A 19982-nucleotide genomic window follows, 5' to 3' on the forward strand; every position below is an offset into this window, starting at 1 on the left:
GTATAATCGCACCCAAAAAACTGACTTATGACCGTTGTTCACCGCATCCCCATGGACATGTGATCAATATTCAGATGCTTGGTAATTGGTCCATGACAGTTGACGCGTCCCGGAAGTCACGTGACCATGTTTTTGAGACTTTCTGACGAGCAGAGTCAATGGGGAAGCCAGATTCACTTAACAACTGGGTTACTACTGTATTTTTTGGAGTATAAGACACACTTTTTCCCCTCCTAAAAGAGGGTGGAAATGTTGGTGCGTCTTATACACCGAATACAGCTATTTTTGGCCTCCCAAAGCCCTGCTCTGCTCGTCCCATTTTTGTGAAAAATGGGCCCATTTTTCGCAAAAACAAAGCACGCAGAGGGTTTGGGAGGCGTGCAGAGTGCTGCTGGGGGCTGGGGAGGGCAAAAACGCCTCCGTTTCTGCCCTCCCCCAGGAGCACTCTGCAGGCCTCCCAAACCCTCTGCGTGCCCCTTTTTTCACAAAAAGGGGCAAAAAATGGGGTGCGCAGAGGGTTTGGGAGGCCTGCAGAGGGTTCCTGGGGGCTGGGGGAGAGCAGAAACTTTTTTTTTTTTCTTACTTGCCACTTTGAAATCTTGGTGCGTCTTATAGCCCGAAAAATACGATAATTTAACCACTGCAGAGATTCACTTAACAACTGTGGCAAGAAAGGTCACTAAATAGGGCAAAGCTCACTTAATAGATGTCTCGCTTGGCAACATACATTCTGGACTTAATTGTGGTCGGCAGTCAAGAACTACCTGTAGTCATGTGACAGACTGCTTTTCCAACGAGTATCATGTGACCCTACGCAAGCCCTACAAATAATATTGACATCCGTCTGTTCCCCCCCCTCTCCTTCCTGCTCCCACTCTCTCCCCTTCTCCCTCCCTTCCTCCCCCCCTCTCTCTTTCCACAACACACAAATACACACAAGTTGGACTTATATCCCACTTTTTCTCCCATAGTGACTGCGTAGGTTGGCTGGGATGACAGGGAACGACCTAATAACCTGTTTTCCTACATATTGGCATTTTTAATGTTTTTCCCTTTGATCCTTCAGTGTGGCATCTCACACTACTTTTCCAAACTCTTTCCATACAGGTTGCTGTGCCGAGATTCTGGTGGTGAAACTGAATCCATGCTCCTCAATGAAACTGTGCCGCAATGGGTAATTGACATCACTGTGGACGTAAGTGTGCCGAGAAACCTGGAGGGTCTGGAATGAGTTTATTTTCTTTTTGAAAACGTTACTTGCTGAGGACATTCATTACCGTGTGTGTCAGGAGCCATTATAATGAAGCTGGAATAAATATTCTGATCTTCGGCAGACTCTTTGCGGCTATATTTTTTACAAATCCTTGCCATTAGCATAATTATTAACATTTTTATTGAGTTATAAAATATAAAACGCAAAATAAATAGAAAAGCAGTGGGGAGGAAAAGGGGAAAGAGAAGTGAGGTAAGATAAGCGGGGAAAAAGAAAAAGAAGCATTGACTTCCAACTCTCTCTGTTGCAGTAAAATAAGGCATTAACATCAAATCAGAACTTTTTTGCTTTTTCATAATAATACGAAAAGGCCATTTCTATAAAAGTCTGTCAGTCTAATTGGTAAAACCCGAAGTCAGAGTTTCATTCTTTTCCACTTCAAGCACGGAACGCAGAAATCCATGTGGAAACAAAAGTGCTTATGTTCTTTTTCTTCAATTAAAATAGTCAATTTTGCCATTTCAGCCAATAAATCGTTACCATTAGCCATTTGCCCTGGGATTAAAATTACTGAGGAGTATTAAAACTGCTTCACCCTGTTATAAATGGATACTGAGATAATCACACCCAAATTAGAAAATATAATTATTAGAAATTAATAATTATTAAACATTTTAACTTTTTCTCATGCCCACTCAAGAGAAATGCTTGAAAATCCTGGGGAAATATTAGATGTTCCTGGAATTTGAGGGAGATATTATGACCAGAAAAGAAAATTGAACCTCAGCTTTTTTGCCTAAACTGAAATTTAGTTAATAATAATAATAATAATAATAATAATAATAATAATAATAATAATAATAATAATAATAATAATAATAATAATAATAATTTAATTTGTATACCACCCTTCTCCCGAAGGACTCAGCCAAAATAAAATACAAAAGAAACAATACATACAATACTAAAAAACAACCCTTAAAAAACTTATTCAAATGGCCAAATTTAAAATATAATAATACCCTATAAAATTGACAGAAATTTAAAACCCATAAAATCAAATTAAAAATTTTAAAAATCAAGCCAGTCCAGCAAGGCGGAATAAATAGGTTTTAAGTTCGCGGCGAAAGGTCCTAAGGTCAGATAGTTGTCGAAGTCCAGGGGGAAGTTCGTTCCACAGGGTAGGAGCCCCCACAGAGAAGGCCCTCCCCCTGGGGGCTGGCAGTCGACATTGTTTGGCTGACGGCACCCCGAGGAGTCCCTCTCTGTGAGAAAGCACCGGTCGTTGGGAGATAGAGGACGGCAGTAGACGGTCCCGTACGTAAGTTAGCTAAATACTGCTAAATCTGTATCAAATGTAGATAGTCCTTGACTTACAGCTGTAGTGGAGCCTGCTCATTAGTCATAAGCCGTGACAGTAATAAAACAGCTTGGTCGTGTGCAGTCTGATTTTGCAGCAGTCTTTAAGCAAATCTGTGCTTAAATGAATCAAATGCTATGGGTCAGAAGTGCCCCAGAAGTGCAAAATTCTTGTAAAAATGCAGTCACATTTATGCTGCACAGGACTGTAAACTTTTTGTAGAGTAAAGTTCGATTGTGTGTCCATGGTGTTGGGGTCACAAGCATTGGAACTTTGAATCCAGGTTATAAGTAGTACAAAAATAGGGCCATCATAACTTCAAATGGGCACTTAAGCATCCAGTTGCAAGTCAAGGACTGTAAGCATATTCTGTATATATCGGATTTGTTCTGAATCCCATTATACAGGTAGTGCTCGACTTACGACCACAATTGAGCCCCAAATTTTTCATGTCATTAAGTGAGACATTTGTTAAGAGAGTTTTGCCCCATTTTAAGACCTTTCTTGCCACAGTTTTGAATCACTGTAGTTGATAAATTAGTAACCTGATTGTTAAGCAAATTTGGCTTCCCCGTTGACTTCGCTTGCCAGAAGGACATAAAAGGGGATCATGTGACCTCAGGACGCTGCAAATGTCATAAATATGAGCCGGTAGCCAAGCATCTGAATTTTGATCACATGATCATAGGGATACTGCAAAGGTCATAACTGAAAAACAGTCACCATGTCACATTTTTCAGGGCGCTGTTTAACTTTAATCAGTCACTAAATGAACTGTTGTAATTCGAGAACTACCTGTATACGAGCTACGCAAGTCTACTTCTTATAAGATTGAGAAAGGACACGGACTAATCCTTGCTTTTGTTTTGATTTTACAGAAAAACATGCCGAAATTTAATAAAATTCCATTCTATCTCCAACCTCATTCCTCTTCCGGAGCAAAGACGTTAAAGAAGTAAGTATTCAGCAGAGAATAAAAACGTTTCCTAGAGCAGGGGTCTCCAACCATGGCAACTTTAAGACTTGTGGACTTCAACTCCCAGAGTTCCTCAGTCAGCAAAGCTGGCTGAGGAATTCTGAGAGTTGAAGTCCACAAGTCTTAAAGTTGCTAAGTTTGGAGACCCCTTTCCTAGAGTACGGAAAACCAGCTTGTCAGTTCAATACCAATTTCCGCTTTGTCCCTAGGGATCGGCTCTCGGCCAGTGACATGTTGCAAGTTAGGAAGGTGATGGAGCACGTTTACGAGAAAATAATAAACCTCGACAACGAGTCCCAGACAACAAGCTCTTCCAATAACGACAAAACTGGGGAACAAGAAAAAGAGGAAGACATCGCCGTCTTAGCAGAGGAGAAGATCGAGCTCTTGTGTCAAGACCAGGTAGGCAGCTCTGAACTCCTCATAGAAAGAGAAGGGGTGGGATGCAAGTAAGAGAAACCTAAATCAGGGCTTCCCAGCCATGGACAGTTGAAGATGTATGGACCTCAACTCCCAGAATAGAGAAAAACTGGTATAACTGTTCAAAAATTATCATGTACATCTGGGGTTTTGTCAATTACATACATGACAAAAGTAGAGTAGAGTAGAATAGAGTAGTACAGAACAGAACAGAACAGAACAGAATTCTTTATTGGCCAAGTGGGATTGGACACATAAGAATTTGTCTTGGTGCAGATGCTCTCATTGTACATAAAAAAAAAGATACTTTCATCAAGAATCCTAAGGTACAACACTTAATGATAGTCATAGGGTACAAATAAGCAATCAGGAAACAATATCAATATAAATCGTAAGGATACAAGCAACAAAGTTTGAGTCATAAGTGGGAGGAGATGGGTGATGGGAATTATGAGATTAATAGTAGTGCAGATTTAGTAAATAGTTTGACAGTTATTTGTTTAGCAGAGTGATGGCGTTTGGGAAGAAACTGTTCTTGTGTCTAGTTGTTCTGGTGTATAATTATATTCAGAAGGTTTGAGTGCTGATTCAACAGCTGCTTCCAAAAGGTTCACTCCAGCCCGAGAGAATGAAAAAATACTCCATTAAATCAATTCATCTACTTTTTAGCCATTTTAAGATGCCGGCCGGGAATTGGTGCTGAAATCCACACATCACCAGTTGAGAAACTCTGCTTTTAATGGCAAGGCTCTTCCTCAGTCCTGTCGCTCAGTAGATTGTTTCAACTACTAAGTGGATGCATATGACGTTGAATGTCTGGTATCTTCTGGAAACTTTATTTTTTTCTAGAACCCGTGGATAAGGAAAAAGTCCTCTCTATAGGGCAAAATTTCCTTGGGCAACAAGCAAGCCTTGAAATGGCACTGCTTTCTTCACAAAGGGGTTTCATTGTGAAGGGAACAAATCCAGCCATCTGATATAACTGATCTGGAGGTTTCAGATGTATGCTCCTAGTCCACAAGATAAGCTGAGTTACAGGTAGTCCTCGATTTACAACAATTAGAATAGAATAGGAATAGAAGAATAGAATAGAATAGAATAGAATAGAATAGAATAGAATAGAATAGAATAGAATAGAATAGAATAGAATAGAATAGAATAGAATAGAATAGAATTAAATTCTTCATTGGCCAAGTGTGATTGGACATACAAAGAATTTGTCTTTGGTGCATATGCTCTCAGTGTACATAAGGAGAATAAAATATGTTCATCAAGAATCATAAGGTATAACACTTCGTGATAGCCATAGGTTACTAATAAGCAATCAAATTGTACTAGAAAACAAATAAAACAATATAAATCGTAAAAATACAAGCAACACAGTTATAATATAAGTGGGAGGAAATAGGTAATAGGAAGGATGAGAAGAATAGTAAGTAATACAGTCTTAATAAATAGTTTGACCATGTTGTGGGAATTAGTTGTTTAGCAGAGCGAGGGCATTCGCGGAAAAAACTACCCTTGTGTCTAGTTTTTCTGGTGTGCAGAGCCCTATAGTGTCATTTTGAGGGTAGAAGTTGAAACAGTTTATGTCCAGGATGTGAGAGGTCTGTAGATAAAGTTACAATGATAACTTTTTAAAAAAATTGTAACTTTATTAACAAGCTACAATGGTCTGTAGATAAAGTTACAATTCAAAGTTACAATGGTGCTGAAAAAAGTGATTTATGGCCAATTTTCATATGTATGACCATTGCAGCATCCACACAGTCACATGATCAAAATTCAGACACTTGGCAACTGACTCCTGGGGTCATGTGATCACCCTTCTGACAAGCAAAGCCAATGGAGAAGCCAAATTCACTTAGCCACCATGTCACTAACTTAACCAGTGATTCAGTAGCGACTGTGGCAAGAAAGGTGAAATGGAACAAAACTCACTTAACAAATGTTTCACTTAGCAACAGACATTTTGGGCTCAATTGTGATCATAAGTCGAGGACTTTCTGTACTTATTTTGAGCATGGTTCAGGAGCTTGCAATTAGCTTTTGGAAGAGAAATTTGCAGGCTTACAACAAAGTCCAGGACCAGGAGTGTACTTCTTCACCTGGGGTATATTAAATCTGAATTATTATTTTATACGGCAGGTTTTGGATCCAAATATGGACCTTCGAACCGTCAAGCATTTCATATGGAAAAGTGGGGGGGACTTGACCCTTCACTACCGACAGAAGTCAACGTGAACCACCTGGTGGAACCCAACTGGTTATTAACTAATTTGAGCTTCCCGTGCTGGATCCGGCTTAGTACTCTAGAAGCCCACCTAAATGCTAAGATCTGACACTTTTAATGACTCAGCGCAGACAGAATCTACTTGAAGTGACTAATAAATCTGTAACATAGAGGAAATTTGTATGACTTAAACTCAAAAGTTGTCTGTAGCCAGGGGTCAAGCAAGAGTGATACAAGAAGCCCTTGACGGGTTCCTGTTAAGGTGCCTACAGAGATAAGGTGACCCAGTGCAGGTATCTATGCCCGTTCTTCCTTTATTTCCAAGATGATCATCCTTTATTCACTCAAGCTTGCTATGAAATTTTTTTCAGTCCTGCTGCTAACTCATTTTCAGGTTATTATTTTTTTTAGGAAAAAAACCGCCTGCATGTACTGTATTTTGCTAATACATTCCACGTAGTGAATTTTGACCACTGTCAGATAAGTCTACTTACCGTGCAACAGATTACTCTTCTTGAACAGTTTCTGCAGTCTAGACTGGAGAGGCTAATGTCCCTGCTGATGAGCATCTTTCATCTGTGATTTTTCTAGGAAAACATTTTGATACTGACTCAAGAATCAGTAGGGGCTGTGTTATTACAGGGTCAGTTCAATGTGTGAACATCACAATGAATTCATTCAGCATCTTTAAAGTTCAAAATACATAATTTCCGTTGTGCTAGAAAGCAGCACCCTGGTTCCATAGGATCATATTTGACATTTGGCAGAAAACTTGACCTGTGTGATAGCAAAAAAAAGGTTTTCCGTGAATTGTTATGTATGTATTTTTGTTGATGTTGTAAGCTGTACCACAAGCTCTGCCCATCTTGGCTTTTTATTTTGCACTGTCGCTTAAAAAAAAAAACACACACGTGACAGCTCTTTCATATTTGATTTGTACTCAAGTAAGTCTAATTTATTACAGAAAGTGGGAGGAAGTGCCCCTGTGGCTAAACAAGAAAAACTGAATTTGTTTTAATTGAAACAGCAGCTTTCTGATAATAGTGTAACAGTTTTGATTTGAAACAGGAGCACAAAATGCCTTTTTAAAACAGTCTGATAAATCTGTATCCTTTCTTTCCCTTCCCTCCTGAAATTTACATTTTTTCCTTTCCTGATGAGAGTTGGATTTAGACTGCACCCGTTACTGAAGATTTATTTGAACTGTAGGTGCATAAGGAAGAAAGCTTGGTTTTGGCTTTGTTTTTGCAGTATGTGAGGTGTTTGTACACTCCCTATATAAGTAGAGAGGAGCAAGGAGTGGACATTTTACTTAACAGTCCCGTTGAGGCTGGACATGAATTATACAAATCAGTAAAAATATAGGATGTTGTTTTATTGACTAATAGTAGGATATCTTTTGAGCTATTCAGCTGTCTTTTTCTGAGCATTTTTCTTTCAGAAGAGAATAATTTTTCTACTTACTGTTGCAAGGGAAATCACAGCTGCTTTCAGGTATTTTTTTCCCTCCCGTTTGTATTGTGTGGTGTTTGTAACCACATAATATTTATTTAGACATTGCAAGATTGTCAGCGTGATTGTGGTGCTGCAGTTAGACATGTTTGGGTTGGCCACGTGTCTTCCAGCTAACTCAAGTTGTTGAATGAAGATCTGATTTGAAAGGATGCTAAGCCTCTTACTTTGTGTAAATTTCATCTTTATGTACAGAAGTGTAGTTTGCCACATCTGTGCAATATTGCAGTTGAGTGAAGTAGGTTAATTCATTGATTAAAGCTAACTGTAACTTGTCTGGGATTATAATCCTTAAAAGTATGTAATGCAAATTTTATACCTTCCACATTGCCACCACATTGCCACCAACTCAGTTCTCCTGTTTTATTTTTAAAATCAGCCAAGATTTCAATTTCATTTCCTACACCCAGAAGGAACCAATTTTAGAAAGATTAGCAGATGGCCTGCCAATACCAAAAGAACAAATATGTACTTCACAATTGTATAGAAGTAATAATAAAAAAATCTTTAGTTAAAATTTTAAGCTGTGTGGGGTGTTTCCTTTTAAAAGTGTTGGTTTTACTGTTCCAAAATGCAGAATGTGTAATATCTATTGTATGAAAACGTTTTCAACTTTCAGTGTAACTAAAAGTATTCATTGGGCTTAGATAAACGGTTCCCCTCGCACATATGTGCTAGTCGTTCCCAACCCTAGGGGGCAGCGTGCTCATCTCCGTTTCAAAGCCGAAGAGCAGCGCTGTCCGAAGACGTCTCCGTGGTCATGTGGCTGGCATGACTCAACACCAAAGGTTCACAGAACGCTGTTCCCTTCCCACCAAAGGTGGTCCCTATTTTTCTACTTGCATTTTTTTTACGTGCTTTCGAACTGCTAGGTTAGCAGAAGCTGGGAGAAGAAACGGGAGCTCACCCAGTTATGCAGCACTAGGGATTCGAACCACTGAACTGTGACCTGTCGATCAACAAGCTCAGCATCTTAGCCACTGAGCCATAACCTGATGCGTTTTTGAGAACACTCCACATTTTCATGAAAGCCTCTTGTTGGGGCATGTTAACAAAATTGGGCTCTGCTACTTTCTTCAATTAAAATGTAAGTGCAAAGTACAATATGAGCATAGGTCAATGGCTGCTACTTCTTGACATCTCATTTTACTGTGCCTGGCAGAACCCTGTGAAAATGTTTGGAGAACTCTTGAGAGCAGGGCGCTTATAAAACAGCCTTACAAAAGACAAAAGCGGCTCTTGTCCAGATGGCTTCTTGGCATGGGCTTCACAGCTGTGAATAGTGTATTCACATGGAACACAATGTTAGGACTGCCAGTTGGTTTTTGGGCATAAGTGCTCCTTTATTTAAAAAGGCATAAACTGCAGGAGACCAGTTGAAGAACCAGCTCCCATAAGTCTCCGCATAAATTAAGATGACATTTTTTTAACTCCCCAAAATCCCCCGCCAATGTGCTAGAATTGAAGTCTGCCTATCCTAATGCTGTTGACATGCTGCTCTTAAGATACCACTTTCTTTTCAAGCAGTCCATGCTATTAATCGATCAATGGGACTTTTAGATAGGGATTTTAGTATGTCAGAGTCCCCCCTGGGCAACTTGGTTTAAGCGAATGATATTTTATTTTGTTCAGTTTGCCTTTATATGGGCCTGCTGTTGTCAAACTTCTGACTTAGGACTGGTTTCACGAGATATTTAAGACAATACACCTGCCACTGTAAATCATTGTAAGACTTTAGTAGCTGACAACGTACCAAGTTAAAGAAATTCTAAAACCAACAATAAAATGGCTTCAGGTTAGAATAAATCTCTCTTATGAACACAGATGGGCAACTTTCACAATCTTTAAAAATAACTAAATAAATTTCAGAAACAAGCATCAGAAAATGATCCTTGAAAGCCCATTCCTGCATGTAGGTCAATGATTCTCAACCTTGACCACTTTTAAGATGCAGGGACTTCCAACTCCAAGAAATCTCCGGCCGGTCTATGCTGGCTAGGGAATGCTGGGAATTAGAAGTCCATTCTTCTTAAAGCGGCTAAGGTTGAGAAACACTCAATATAGTGTTACCAATTTGCTCCATTATTCATATTGGAAGCAATCTTGCTCACTTTCCACATTAGCAGAAAAGAATGCTTCCATTTTAAGAGGCACCACTGCATTACAAGATGGCTTGGTAGCATGCACTTCAAATTAAATATTGATTTAGTGCCATTGTACTAACACCTCTAACCAGACATACAGTAGCTTGGCAGTAAAAACCCTACATTGCTAGTGTCCTTTGATTCTTCAGCTACTATTCCAAGAGAGTTTTCACGGGGTTCCAAATAAACTTTTGGCAGCAGCAAATAATGATTATAGCTCTCTAGGGTGAAACATAAAACGGAGGTTAGGAGAAATTCCCAGCCCAATGTACCTACATAATGAGATTGCGTTCTTTTACACGTGGACACCACTCTTACTGAAACCCAAACCATCCCATTCATGGAATCTGCTGGGGTCAGAGAAAGAAACATACTTTCTTTGGGGTCTTAATTCTGCTCATGCCTTTCAGGAAGACTTGGGTGCAGGGCAGAAGCTCAAATGGATCAAAGGAAGATCAAACAGGTTGATTTTTCTTATAGGGGGAGATGGGATTTTAGAGTAAAAGTTCATGGTATTTTTCCTATTGAAATTCTAAGTTAACTTTTCAAATAAAATAATCTCAAGTCAAAGGGATAGGGCACAGAGGTAACAAACAATTAAATTTGCAAAAAAAAAACCACACACACCTTAAAAGCCTAACCTTAAGGCAGGGATGAGCAACTATGGCAATCATACAACATGTGGAACTCCCAGAATTCCTGAGCCAGCTGGGTCAGGAATTCTGGGAGTTGAAGCCCACATCTACTATAAGTTTTCCTGCATTTCTTATCAGCTGCAATTGGCTAAAAGCTTTACCGTAAGGAAGGAGTGGGCAACTAGAGCAACTTTACGACATGTGGACTTCAACTCCCAAAATTGGGGCGGGGAGGAAGTGGTGAGGAGATTTGGGAAGCAAATATAGAGCAAAACAGGTACACTAAGCCAAAGAGGCTTAAGTTACCTCAAAAAACAGTCTCAAACCCCCCAGTAAATTCCTACCTGCCCCCTTTCTTTTTTAAAATGTATGAGCCGCTAGAGACAAGAAGCTCTTTTTTTAAAAGAAAAAGGAGGAGGAAGAATTCAGTTTGTGAACTCCCTATCATTAGTGTTAACCACTAAGCAGAACTAACATGGGTATACAGGCCCCAGAGTCAATAGTGTAACTGAAGGAAGCTGAGCTTTACTGCGATTCAGAAACCAATCAAATGTTTTCGCAGCCCATAAAACCAGGGCTTTCCAGTGCCAATAGCTTCAAAGCCCAAAGGTGAAATAGGTCCTCTGAAAAGCTTAGGCCTCTTTGGTTTCATCAATCAATTCCTGGGCACTTTTGTCACCACTGTCTCTTTTGGGTTGTATGGGGATCTCAACCCCACTGAGGTGTCCAACAGTTTCCTGAGCGTCAGCATCCAGTCCAGATGGCGCTTCTGGAGTCACGTCCATAGGAAAGGCTGGCGGAGGGGACACGGAAGGCCTTCCCTCGAGGAATTCGGGATGGCAGCTCTCATCTGCTTGAAGAGATACCGATTCTTCTGAGAACGGAAGAGAGGCCTGGTCTAAAAAAAAAACACACACACACACACAAACGTTTGTAGTTGTTGTGGCTCCAGCCTCCGCCTCCCCGGGCCTGGCCCCCTGCCAGAAAGTGATTCAGAGAGTGAGGGGGAAGGGCCGTCAGGGTTCCCCTCTGCAGGGCCAGCCTCTCTGGCTCAGCTCCAGGAGCCAAAGGCAGGCCAGGTGGAGGAGGTGACGAGGCCTCTGTCTCCTATATCTCCCCCCGCCCAGGCAACGCTTCCAGATCCAGCTGTGGACAATCAGTCCTGGTTAGATCCCAGATTTCGTAGACAAGAGAGGTGGTAACAAAAGAAGGGGCGGGGCAGGCCTAGAGAGTGCTGAGTCACAGAGCCACACCCCATAGGGTATAAAAGCAGGAAGGACTACTCTACTACTTCGTGATGGACAAAACAAACTGACTGGAGAAAACTTGAGCTGAAGTATTTGACTGAGCATTTGGCCTGGATTGCTGTTTGTTCCTGATTTCCCGGTTGCTCCAGTAACGAGCTTCTGTGACACCGGCATCAGAGAAGATAAAGAAAACCTTGGCAGATGATCGCTGGTGTGCTGCCAGAGCTGATAGCTGCCATGGACTAAATTGCTGTCTAATTGAGTCAGTTCACATGTGTCCTGGACTGAAGTGGGAGGGGACAGAACAGTAGTACAGGTAGCCCTCGGCTTACAAGGAACAGTTCATTTAGTGATCATTCGAAGTTATAATGCCACTGAAAAAAGTGACCTATGACATTTTTCACAAAGTCACACAATCCTTATAGCATCCCCGTGGTCACATGATCTAAAGTCAGATGTTTGGCATCTGACCCACATTTATGACGGTTGCAGTGTCCCTGGGTCTTGGGATCACCTTTTACAGCCTTCCGGCAAACAAAATCAATGGGAAAGCCAGATTCACTTAACAACTGTTGTTACTACTTGGCAACTGCAGTGATTCACTTAACAACTGTGGTAAATAGGGCAAAAATCAGTTAATAACTGTCTCGCTTCACAATAGAAATGTTGGGCTCAATTGTGGTCATAAGTCGAGGACTAACTGTATTTATGAAAGGCAGTGGGCACAGATCCCAAGGCAATGACTGCTAATATTTTTTGGGGGGGGGGGAAGTGGCATGAACTTTTCTAAAACAAAACAGATCTCAACTGAATATTGCTCATGGTTAGCAAGGATATCCCAAATACTTTTTCATTCTGACATAACACTTTCAATGCAGTTCGTCTCTCTCTCTCTGCACATAGGGATTCCAGACTAATTCCCCGTTTGACTCCTCCCCTAGCTCAGCCCATCTCTCCAACATGCAGATAATTTATTATAGTGTTTTCCAACCTTAGCCGTTTTAAGATATATTTCAATTCCCAGAATACTCTGGGAGTCAAAATCCATACACTTTAAAATGCCCAAGGTTAGGAAACATTGATTTATTTTATGAATATTAAATGTTAAAACTGGTTACCATTTTCTTCTACAATGGCATAGGGCTTTTGAACATTCCTAAATACGGTGACATTTTTTTCTGGAATTTTTTTTTAATAAAACATGGTGATTGGCCTAAAGGGTCCAGTTTTGGTACTTCCTTTGTATTAAACATTCATTAATGCATACATACACATTATATCAGGGGTAGTTAACCTTTTTATACCTACCGCCCCCTTTTGTATCTCTGTTAGTAGTAAAATTTTCTAACCACCTATCGGTTCCACAGTAATGGTGATTTATAAAGTGTATCATCTGTGCATGCCTCTCGCGCATCGTGGATTGGGTTTGGGGGGGGGGGCACTGGCTACCAGCTCTGCTTGTCTGTTACAGCTGGGTGATGTGGGGGGAGATGCACGAGCTATTCTGGGACGAGGCTCTTTTGTTTGCTGTCGCACTATAGCACCATTTAGTTTCACTTACGTAACGTGAACTAAACTTATGCACGGGCGATACAAATAGTATATTTTCAGAAATTTAAACTGTCACGGGGAATTTTATGAAAACCTAATGAAAATGTTTTTAAATAATGCTAAGAAATTTTTTTAAAAAGTTAATTAAATTAAAAAAAAGGAAAGTGCTTCAGTATCGGACAAAATCCCTCCCACCCACCATGAAAACTGGAACGCCCACTAGTGGGCGGTAGGGACCAGGTTGACTACCACTGCATTATATAAATATTAAACTGGTTGCAGACATGCTTTCAAAATCTTCATGAAGGTATCTGCAATTTTTTAACTAAGTTACAGGTAGCCCTCGACTCACGACCACAACTGAGCTTAGAATTTCTGTTGCTAAGTGAGACATTTGTTCCGTGCATTTTGTCCCATTTTATGACCTTTCTTGCCACATTTGTAAAGTGAGTTACTGCAGTTGTTAGTGACACGGTTGTTAAGTGAAACTGGCTTCCTCATTGACTTCACTTGCTAGAAGGTTGCAAAAGCTGTACAAACGACCCCGGGACACTACAATCATCATAAATATGAGTCAGTTTCCAAGCATCTTGAGATCCTGAGATGCTGCAACGGTCATGAGTATGAAAAATAAGTCATAAGTCATTTTTTTGTAACTTTGAATGGTCATTAAACAAAGTGTTTCTAATTAGAGAACTACCTGTATTTTGACTGAGAACTCATCTCACCCCTGGATGAAGATACATATGACTGGCCAATGAAGTTTAGCCAACATAATTATCAATAAAGTTTATAAAGTTGTTCAGACACATTCATACGCAGTGCTTATTTAGATAATGTCTGCTCTAGGAAGTGGGGAAGGGGGAGAAACAAGCAAGCTTAGTTAAATGTATCCAATATTGCATTTTGTTAATTATGGTGGAAAGAATTCAAGTCTTTTAAGATGCTAAAAAAAAGGCATTTTTAAAAATTATCTTGAAATACCCTGTTTCCCCCCAAAAAAGACCCAACCGGAAAATAAGGCCTGGCATGATTTTTCAGGATGCTTGTAATGTAAGTCCTACCCCAAAATAAGCCCCAGTTAAGATCATCAGCAGACAGAGGCGTTTAGTACTGTATTTCCCCCAAAATAACACAACTGGAAAATAAGCCATAATGCGACTTTTGGAGCAAAAATTAATATAAGATCTGGTCTTATTTTGGGGGGAACACGGTACTAAAATTACAGCCTTTGGCAGACAGCAACAGACTTTGGCTGGTCTAAAAAAATTAGCAGTAGTATGTGTAGTTACTATTTAGATAGGAGAGTACCAAGAAATCCTAGAGCAGTAAGGTAAGGTAGACTGGGGATTTGAAAGAAAATACTAGGAAAAAGTAATAAAAACCATTTCTGTATTGCTGAGAAATGCATACACGTCCTAGGAGCTGAGCTCGAAGGAGATGTGATGTTTGTTTGTTTGTTTTTAGATAGTCAACTCTTACAACCATCTTTTTAGCGACTGTTCAAAGTTACAGTGGTACCAAAAAGGTTGATTTACAACCCGGTACTCTCAACTGTTGCTGGGATTAAAATTTGAGCACTTGGCAACTGGCATGTATTTACAATGGTTGCAGCATCTCAGCATCCTGGGATCACCATTTGCGACCTTCCCAGCCAACTTTCAACGAGCAAAGTCAGCAGGAAATCCAGATCCACTTAACAACCCTGTGATTCACTTAACAACTGTAGTGATTTGTTTAACCACCACGGTAAAAAATTGGAGGCAACTCATTTAACAACTGCTTTCCTTAAAGCAACAGAAATTTTGGTCCCACTCTGATTGTACGGACTACCTGTATTTTGGACATGCCAGAAATCCTAATTCTCTTTACTAGTCATGCGGATGTGATTATTTCTTGGTGAATTGTCCTTATTTGATTTTTATACCACTCTAATCATACAATTCCCATGCCCTTTTCACTACAGTATTTGTATTAAGGAAGTTCACATGCGAGAAATAAAAGCAGAAATAACAAATAAACCACCGCAATGATAAAGCCTACATAGCATGGGCCATCCTCCTTTTATCTTTTCAGGCCAAACGGCTTCCAATTCTGCTTACCAAAATATGAAGGAGTTTCACTATATGTGGATAAGCTTCCAGAAGCTTCCAGAACATCTGATAAGGTGAAAGAAGGAGAGGAAGGCACGTGGGCTGTTTTTACTAAATCAATTAATTCAGGAAAAGGAGCTCCGGACATATCTATAAAATCTGCAGGGAGAAGAAAAAAAAATACACCTGACAAAATATCAGATAAGCTAAACCATTTTACCAGCACAGACAACATTCTGCCCTCCTCTTTGATAGAACTGCACTGAACCTCAGGGAGATACACTACTAGCACCTTCATTCCTTTTGGCTTGTACAAATAAGTGTGGTCCATCCTGGTTTAGCATACTCAGTAAGTGTGTAAAGTATGAGTGACTTAGAAAGTCCTCAGGAACCATGTTACTCTTGCTGTACCAAAATAAGAGTGAGGAGGACTGTCGTACATCTCAGACCTGGTTGGAAGGTGCTAGAAAATTCTCAGTCGTTAAAGGGGACATGGGTGTGAAAATGTAGAGGAAAGGAAAAGAATCTGAAAGCTGACCAAAAATGAGCCTTTGGGGTGGTAATGTTCCTGCTGCATCTTACACACTTATTTGTTCTCTGCAGGAAAAATATATTGCACATTTGTCTAGTCCAAGGGTGTCAAACTGGATTTCTTCGAGAGCCAGATCAGCATTGTAGTTCTCCACACACTGGCAGCGGGGGTGGGGGAGACGGGACGGACACGTCCTGCAGGACCCTACTGGCCAAAACGGGGCACGGGGGGGGTGTCTGCATGTGGCCCCCCACACCTCATTTTTGCCCTCCATGACCTCCTGCAGCACTCTTCTGGCCAAAAATGGCCCACGTTTTCAGCCCATTTTTGGCCGGCAGGGTACTGCAGGTCAGGGAAGGCAAAAATGAGGCGGGGGAGGGGATTGCACGCAGCCTGTTTTAGCCGGCAGAGGCACCGCGGGTCAGTCCTTTGATATTTCCAGGCTGACCCCATGGGCCGGTTTTAAGCACCCCGTGGGCCAAATCCAGCTTTGAGTTTGACACCCCTGTGGTCTAGTCAGAGGCCAACAAATTCAGTTTGTATGTTGAATTTGATGTTGCCCTGATGTGAAGCATCTTCTCAAGTGCTTTGCCCAACCAGATATCCCTTTGAGGTGCTGGGCTACAACTCCCATAAATGTCAGCACAGATAGGAAATTTAAAAAAGGAGAGATATTGAATTACCTGGATCCATGACTCTCTGGACAGGAGGAGGAGGAGTAGGAGCAGGAAGGTGCAGGGAATTTTCGAATGAATAGGCAATTGCACTTTGATTGGAGATGTAACCCAAACTCTCGGTTTCTTCAGTTCTGGGGCTAGGTGCCATCAAGGAAGCCTAAAAAAAAAAGGATCCATTTTGACTGTCTGTGACTTTACCCACTGCCATTCAGATGCCTCCTCGGAAGCTTCTTTCTCTGCTGAATAACACAGGTGGATGGCTAGTTCACAGGTTATTCTAAACCATAACGCGGCTTCTTCATGTTCAGCTTGGCCAATCAAATGCGTTGTTGATTAGATTTTACATCCTGGCTTTCCCTCAGGAACTCCTCACGATGTTGGATGGAGCACTCCTGTTTTTCTTCACAACAACCCTGCGAGGCAGGCTGGACTGAATAAGAGAGCTACTGGCCCAGAGTTCTCAGGGAATTTCATAGTTGTCTGGAGAATTGAACTTAAGCCTCCAAGTTCCTAGTCCATCATCTTAACCTTCATACTGGACTAACCTATATTTAAGAAATTACTGTCTTACAATGACAGTACAGATAGTTTTGTTTATGATCACAATTGAGCCCAAAATTTATGTTGCTGTGAGGCATTTGTTAAATGAGCTTTGCCCCATTTTACGACCTTTCTTGCCACATTTGTCTAGAGCAGGTATCTGCAAACTTGGCTCTTTTAAGACTTGTGGACTTCAACTCCCAGAGTTCAGCTCTGGGAGTTGAAGTCCACAAGTCTTAAAAGAGCCAAGTTTGCAGACCCCTGGTCTAGTTAATCCCTGCAGTTGCAAAGTTAGCAACATGGTTGCTCGTCAGAAGGTCGCAAAAGGGGCTCACGTGACCCCCTGGACACTGCAAAGGTCATAAATATGAGTCAGTTTACGAAGCATCCAAATTTTGACCACGTAACCATGGAGTTGCTGCAACAGTATGAAAGTATGGAAGATAGTCATAAGTAACTTTTTCAATGCTATTGTAACCTCAAATGATCACTAAATGAACTGTTGTAAGTAGAGGACTATCTTTAATTGGGAACAGGTAATTCCTAATTAGGGGGTCCTAAGATGCCAATCTTCTCTACTTTACACTAAGTGAAGACAACCTGTACTGTGGCAGGGTGGGGGTATTATTTATTTATTTATTTATTTATTTATTTTTCAAATTTATATACCGCCCTATCTCCCTAAGGACTCAGGGCAGTTCACAGGCAGTTAAAATACATATAAATACAGATTAAAACGACAATTAAAAAACTTATTCTATTGCCAAATTTAAAAATAGTATAAATAATAAAAACCCCTTAAAACCCATAACTTTAAAATCTAATCCAGTCCCGCGCAGATGAATAAGTGTGTTTTAAGCTCGCGACGAAAGGTTCGGAGGTCCGGAAGTTGACGAAGTCCTGGAGGGAGTTCGTTCCAGAGGGTGGGAGCCCCCACAGAGAAGGCCCTTCCCCTGGGTGTCGCCAGACGGCACTGCCTAGCTGACGGCACCCTGAGGAGTCCCTCTCTGTGAGAGCGCACGGGTCGGTGAGAGGTATTTGGTAGCAGTAGGCGGTCCCGTAAATTATTTGCAGGAAAAAGGAAAGAGATGGAGTTGCACACACTCTCTTCTCTTTCAGAAGCTGTCAGGAAATTCCTCCTTAGTTCTAAGTTGCTTCTCTCCTTGATTAGTTTCCACCCTTGCTTCTTGCTCTGCTTTTAGGTGCTTTGGAGAATAGCTTGACTCCGTCTTCTTTGGGGCAGCCCCTGAGACATCGGAAGGCTGCTATCATGTCATCCCTAGTCCTTCTTTTCATTAAACTAGACAGACCCTGTTCCTGCAACCATTCATCATAGGCTTTAGCTTCCAGACTCCTAATCTTTTTGCTCTTTTCTGCACTCTTCATGCTCTCAGTATCTTTTTTTATATCACGTGACCAAAATTGGATGAGATATTCCATGTGTGGGTCCCACCAAAGCAGCGTAAACATTCACCAGAATATTCAGACCTCTTAAAATAACTCAGGCAAAGCAGAAAAGGTGGTGAATGAAATAAGATATCAGAAATTTAACGCATCCATCTTATGCCACAGTTCTTCGGCTACCAGCCACCACATTTCAGTAGGAAGAACCTGGAGAGGTTAAGAAATTGCTAAAAAAAAAAACTGGAGGAAGGGGCACCGGCGGGGGGAGGGGGGGGGCTATGATATCCCCTCCAGCTATAAATTTGCTCACAAGGTGTACAGAAGTTAACTAAGCCGTGTCCGGAATAAAACCTCCTTACCTCCATGTAGCCATTAGCTGGGGATTCGGGGGGTGCGTCTCCAGAGGGCGAAGACAAAGAGGTCTCAGCTGCTCTCTTTGGGGTAGCAGCCTGTGTGGGAATTCGGTGCAGGTAGCCATATCCAATGCCACATCCTAAGCTGCACAAGAAAGCAAATGTGGTCAGAAATAGGGTGCACACTCTGGTTTTTAAAACATAATGGGGGGAGCTGCAAACAGAAACTCCACTATTAAGGGAAACTCTACTTTCTGCATCTTCACATTTTTGTTAGTTTATCTGACTATAAAATACAAAGGAAAATGAAAATAACGGGAAACAAGGGGGAGGAAAATGGGGAAAAGGGAAAATGTGGGGCAGAAGGGAAAAAGAAAATAAAAAAGGCCTTTTAGCACAATGAAAAATAATATTACAGCCTCAACTTTTTGCTTTGACACAGTAATATGTGCAGGTAGTTCTCGATTTACAACAGTTTGTTTAGTGACCATTCAAAGTTACAACAGAACTGAAAAAAATGATTTAAGACTGTTTTTGGCACTTGCGACCGCTGCAGCATCCCCAAGGTCATGTGATCAAAATCCAGATGTACGGCAACTGGTCCATATTTATGACAGTTGCAATGTCCTGGGGTTACGTGATCCTATTTTGTGACTTTCTCACAAGCAAAATCACTGGGGAAGCCAGATTCACTTAACGGTCGTGTTACTAACTTAACAACTGTAGTGATTCACTTAACAACTACGGCAAGAAAGGTCATAAAATGGTGCAAACTCACTTAACAAACGTTTCACTCAGCAACAGAAATTTGGGACTTAGTTCTGGTCCTAAATCAAGGTCTACTTGTACTAACTAGCCATCTCTACCACCACAACAAATTTATCTAATCAGCAAAACCAAAATCAAAGTTTCATTATTATTTTCTTGTAGTCACAAGCACAAAATCCAGAAACAGTTTCCAAATGAAAGCAAAATTAGGTATGTTCTTTTCTCTGAATAAAGCAAAATCAGTTTAACCATCTTTACTTTTTTTCCCCTTGCAGTGGGAAATAATGTGTAGGAAAATTCAACTTTCGAGTGATCGCAAAGCGC

General features: G+C 40.9%; 2 protein-coding genes across 2 annotated transcripts in view; one reads left to right on the plus strand and one right to left on the minus strand.

The window, feature by feature from the left end:
* WDR48 (WD repeat domain 48) overlaps positions 1–8237 on the plus strand; it is a 33897-nt gene extending 25660 nt beyond the window's left edge. The window contains exons 16-19 of the mRNA XM_058184049.1: positions 1108–1195; positions 3452–3528; positions 3759–3951; positions 6118–8237. Coding sequence (XP_058040032.1) covers positions 1108–1195; positions 3452–3528; positions 3759–3951; positions 6118–6213 — 454 coding nt within the window. The 3' untranslated portion in view covers positions 6214–8237. The remainder of the gene's footprint in view (positions 1–1107; positions 1196–3451; positions 3529–3758; positions 3952–6117) is intronic.
* A 1192-nt stretch (positions 8238–9429) lies between these two features.
* The window catches only part of GORASP1 (golgi reassembly stacking protein 1), a 29582-nt gene continuing 19029 nt past the window's right edge, over positions 9430–19982 (minus strand). The window contains exons 6-9 of the mRNA XM_058184052.1: positions 18897–19035; positions 16600–16750; positions 15394–15543; positions 9430–11391 (exon numbers count right to left, since the gene is read on the minus strand). Of these exons, the coding sequence (XP_058040035.1) occupies positions 11126–11391; positions 15394–15543; positions 16600–16750; positions 18897–19035 (706 nt within the window). The 3' untranslated portion in view covers positions 9430–11125. The remainder of the gene's footprint in view (positions 11392–15393; positions 15544–16599; positions 16751–18896; positions 19036–19982) is intronic.

Source organism: Ahaetulla prasina, chromosome 4 (genome assembly GCF_028640845.1).
Source record: "Ahaetulla prasina isolate Xishuangbanna chromosome 4, ASM2864084v1, whole genome shotgun sequence".
Lineage (NCBI taxonomy): Eukaryota > Metazoa > Chordata > Lepidosauria > Squamata > Colubridae > Ahaetulla > Ahaetulla prasina.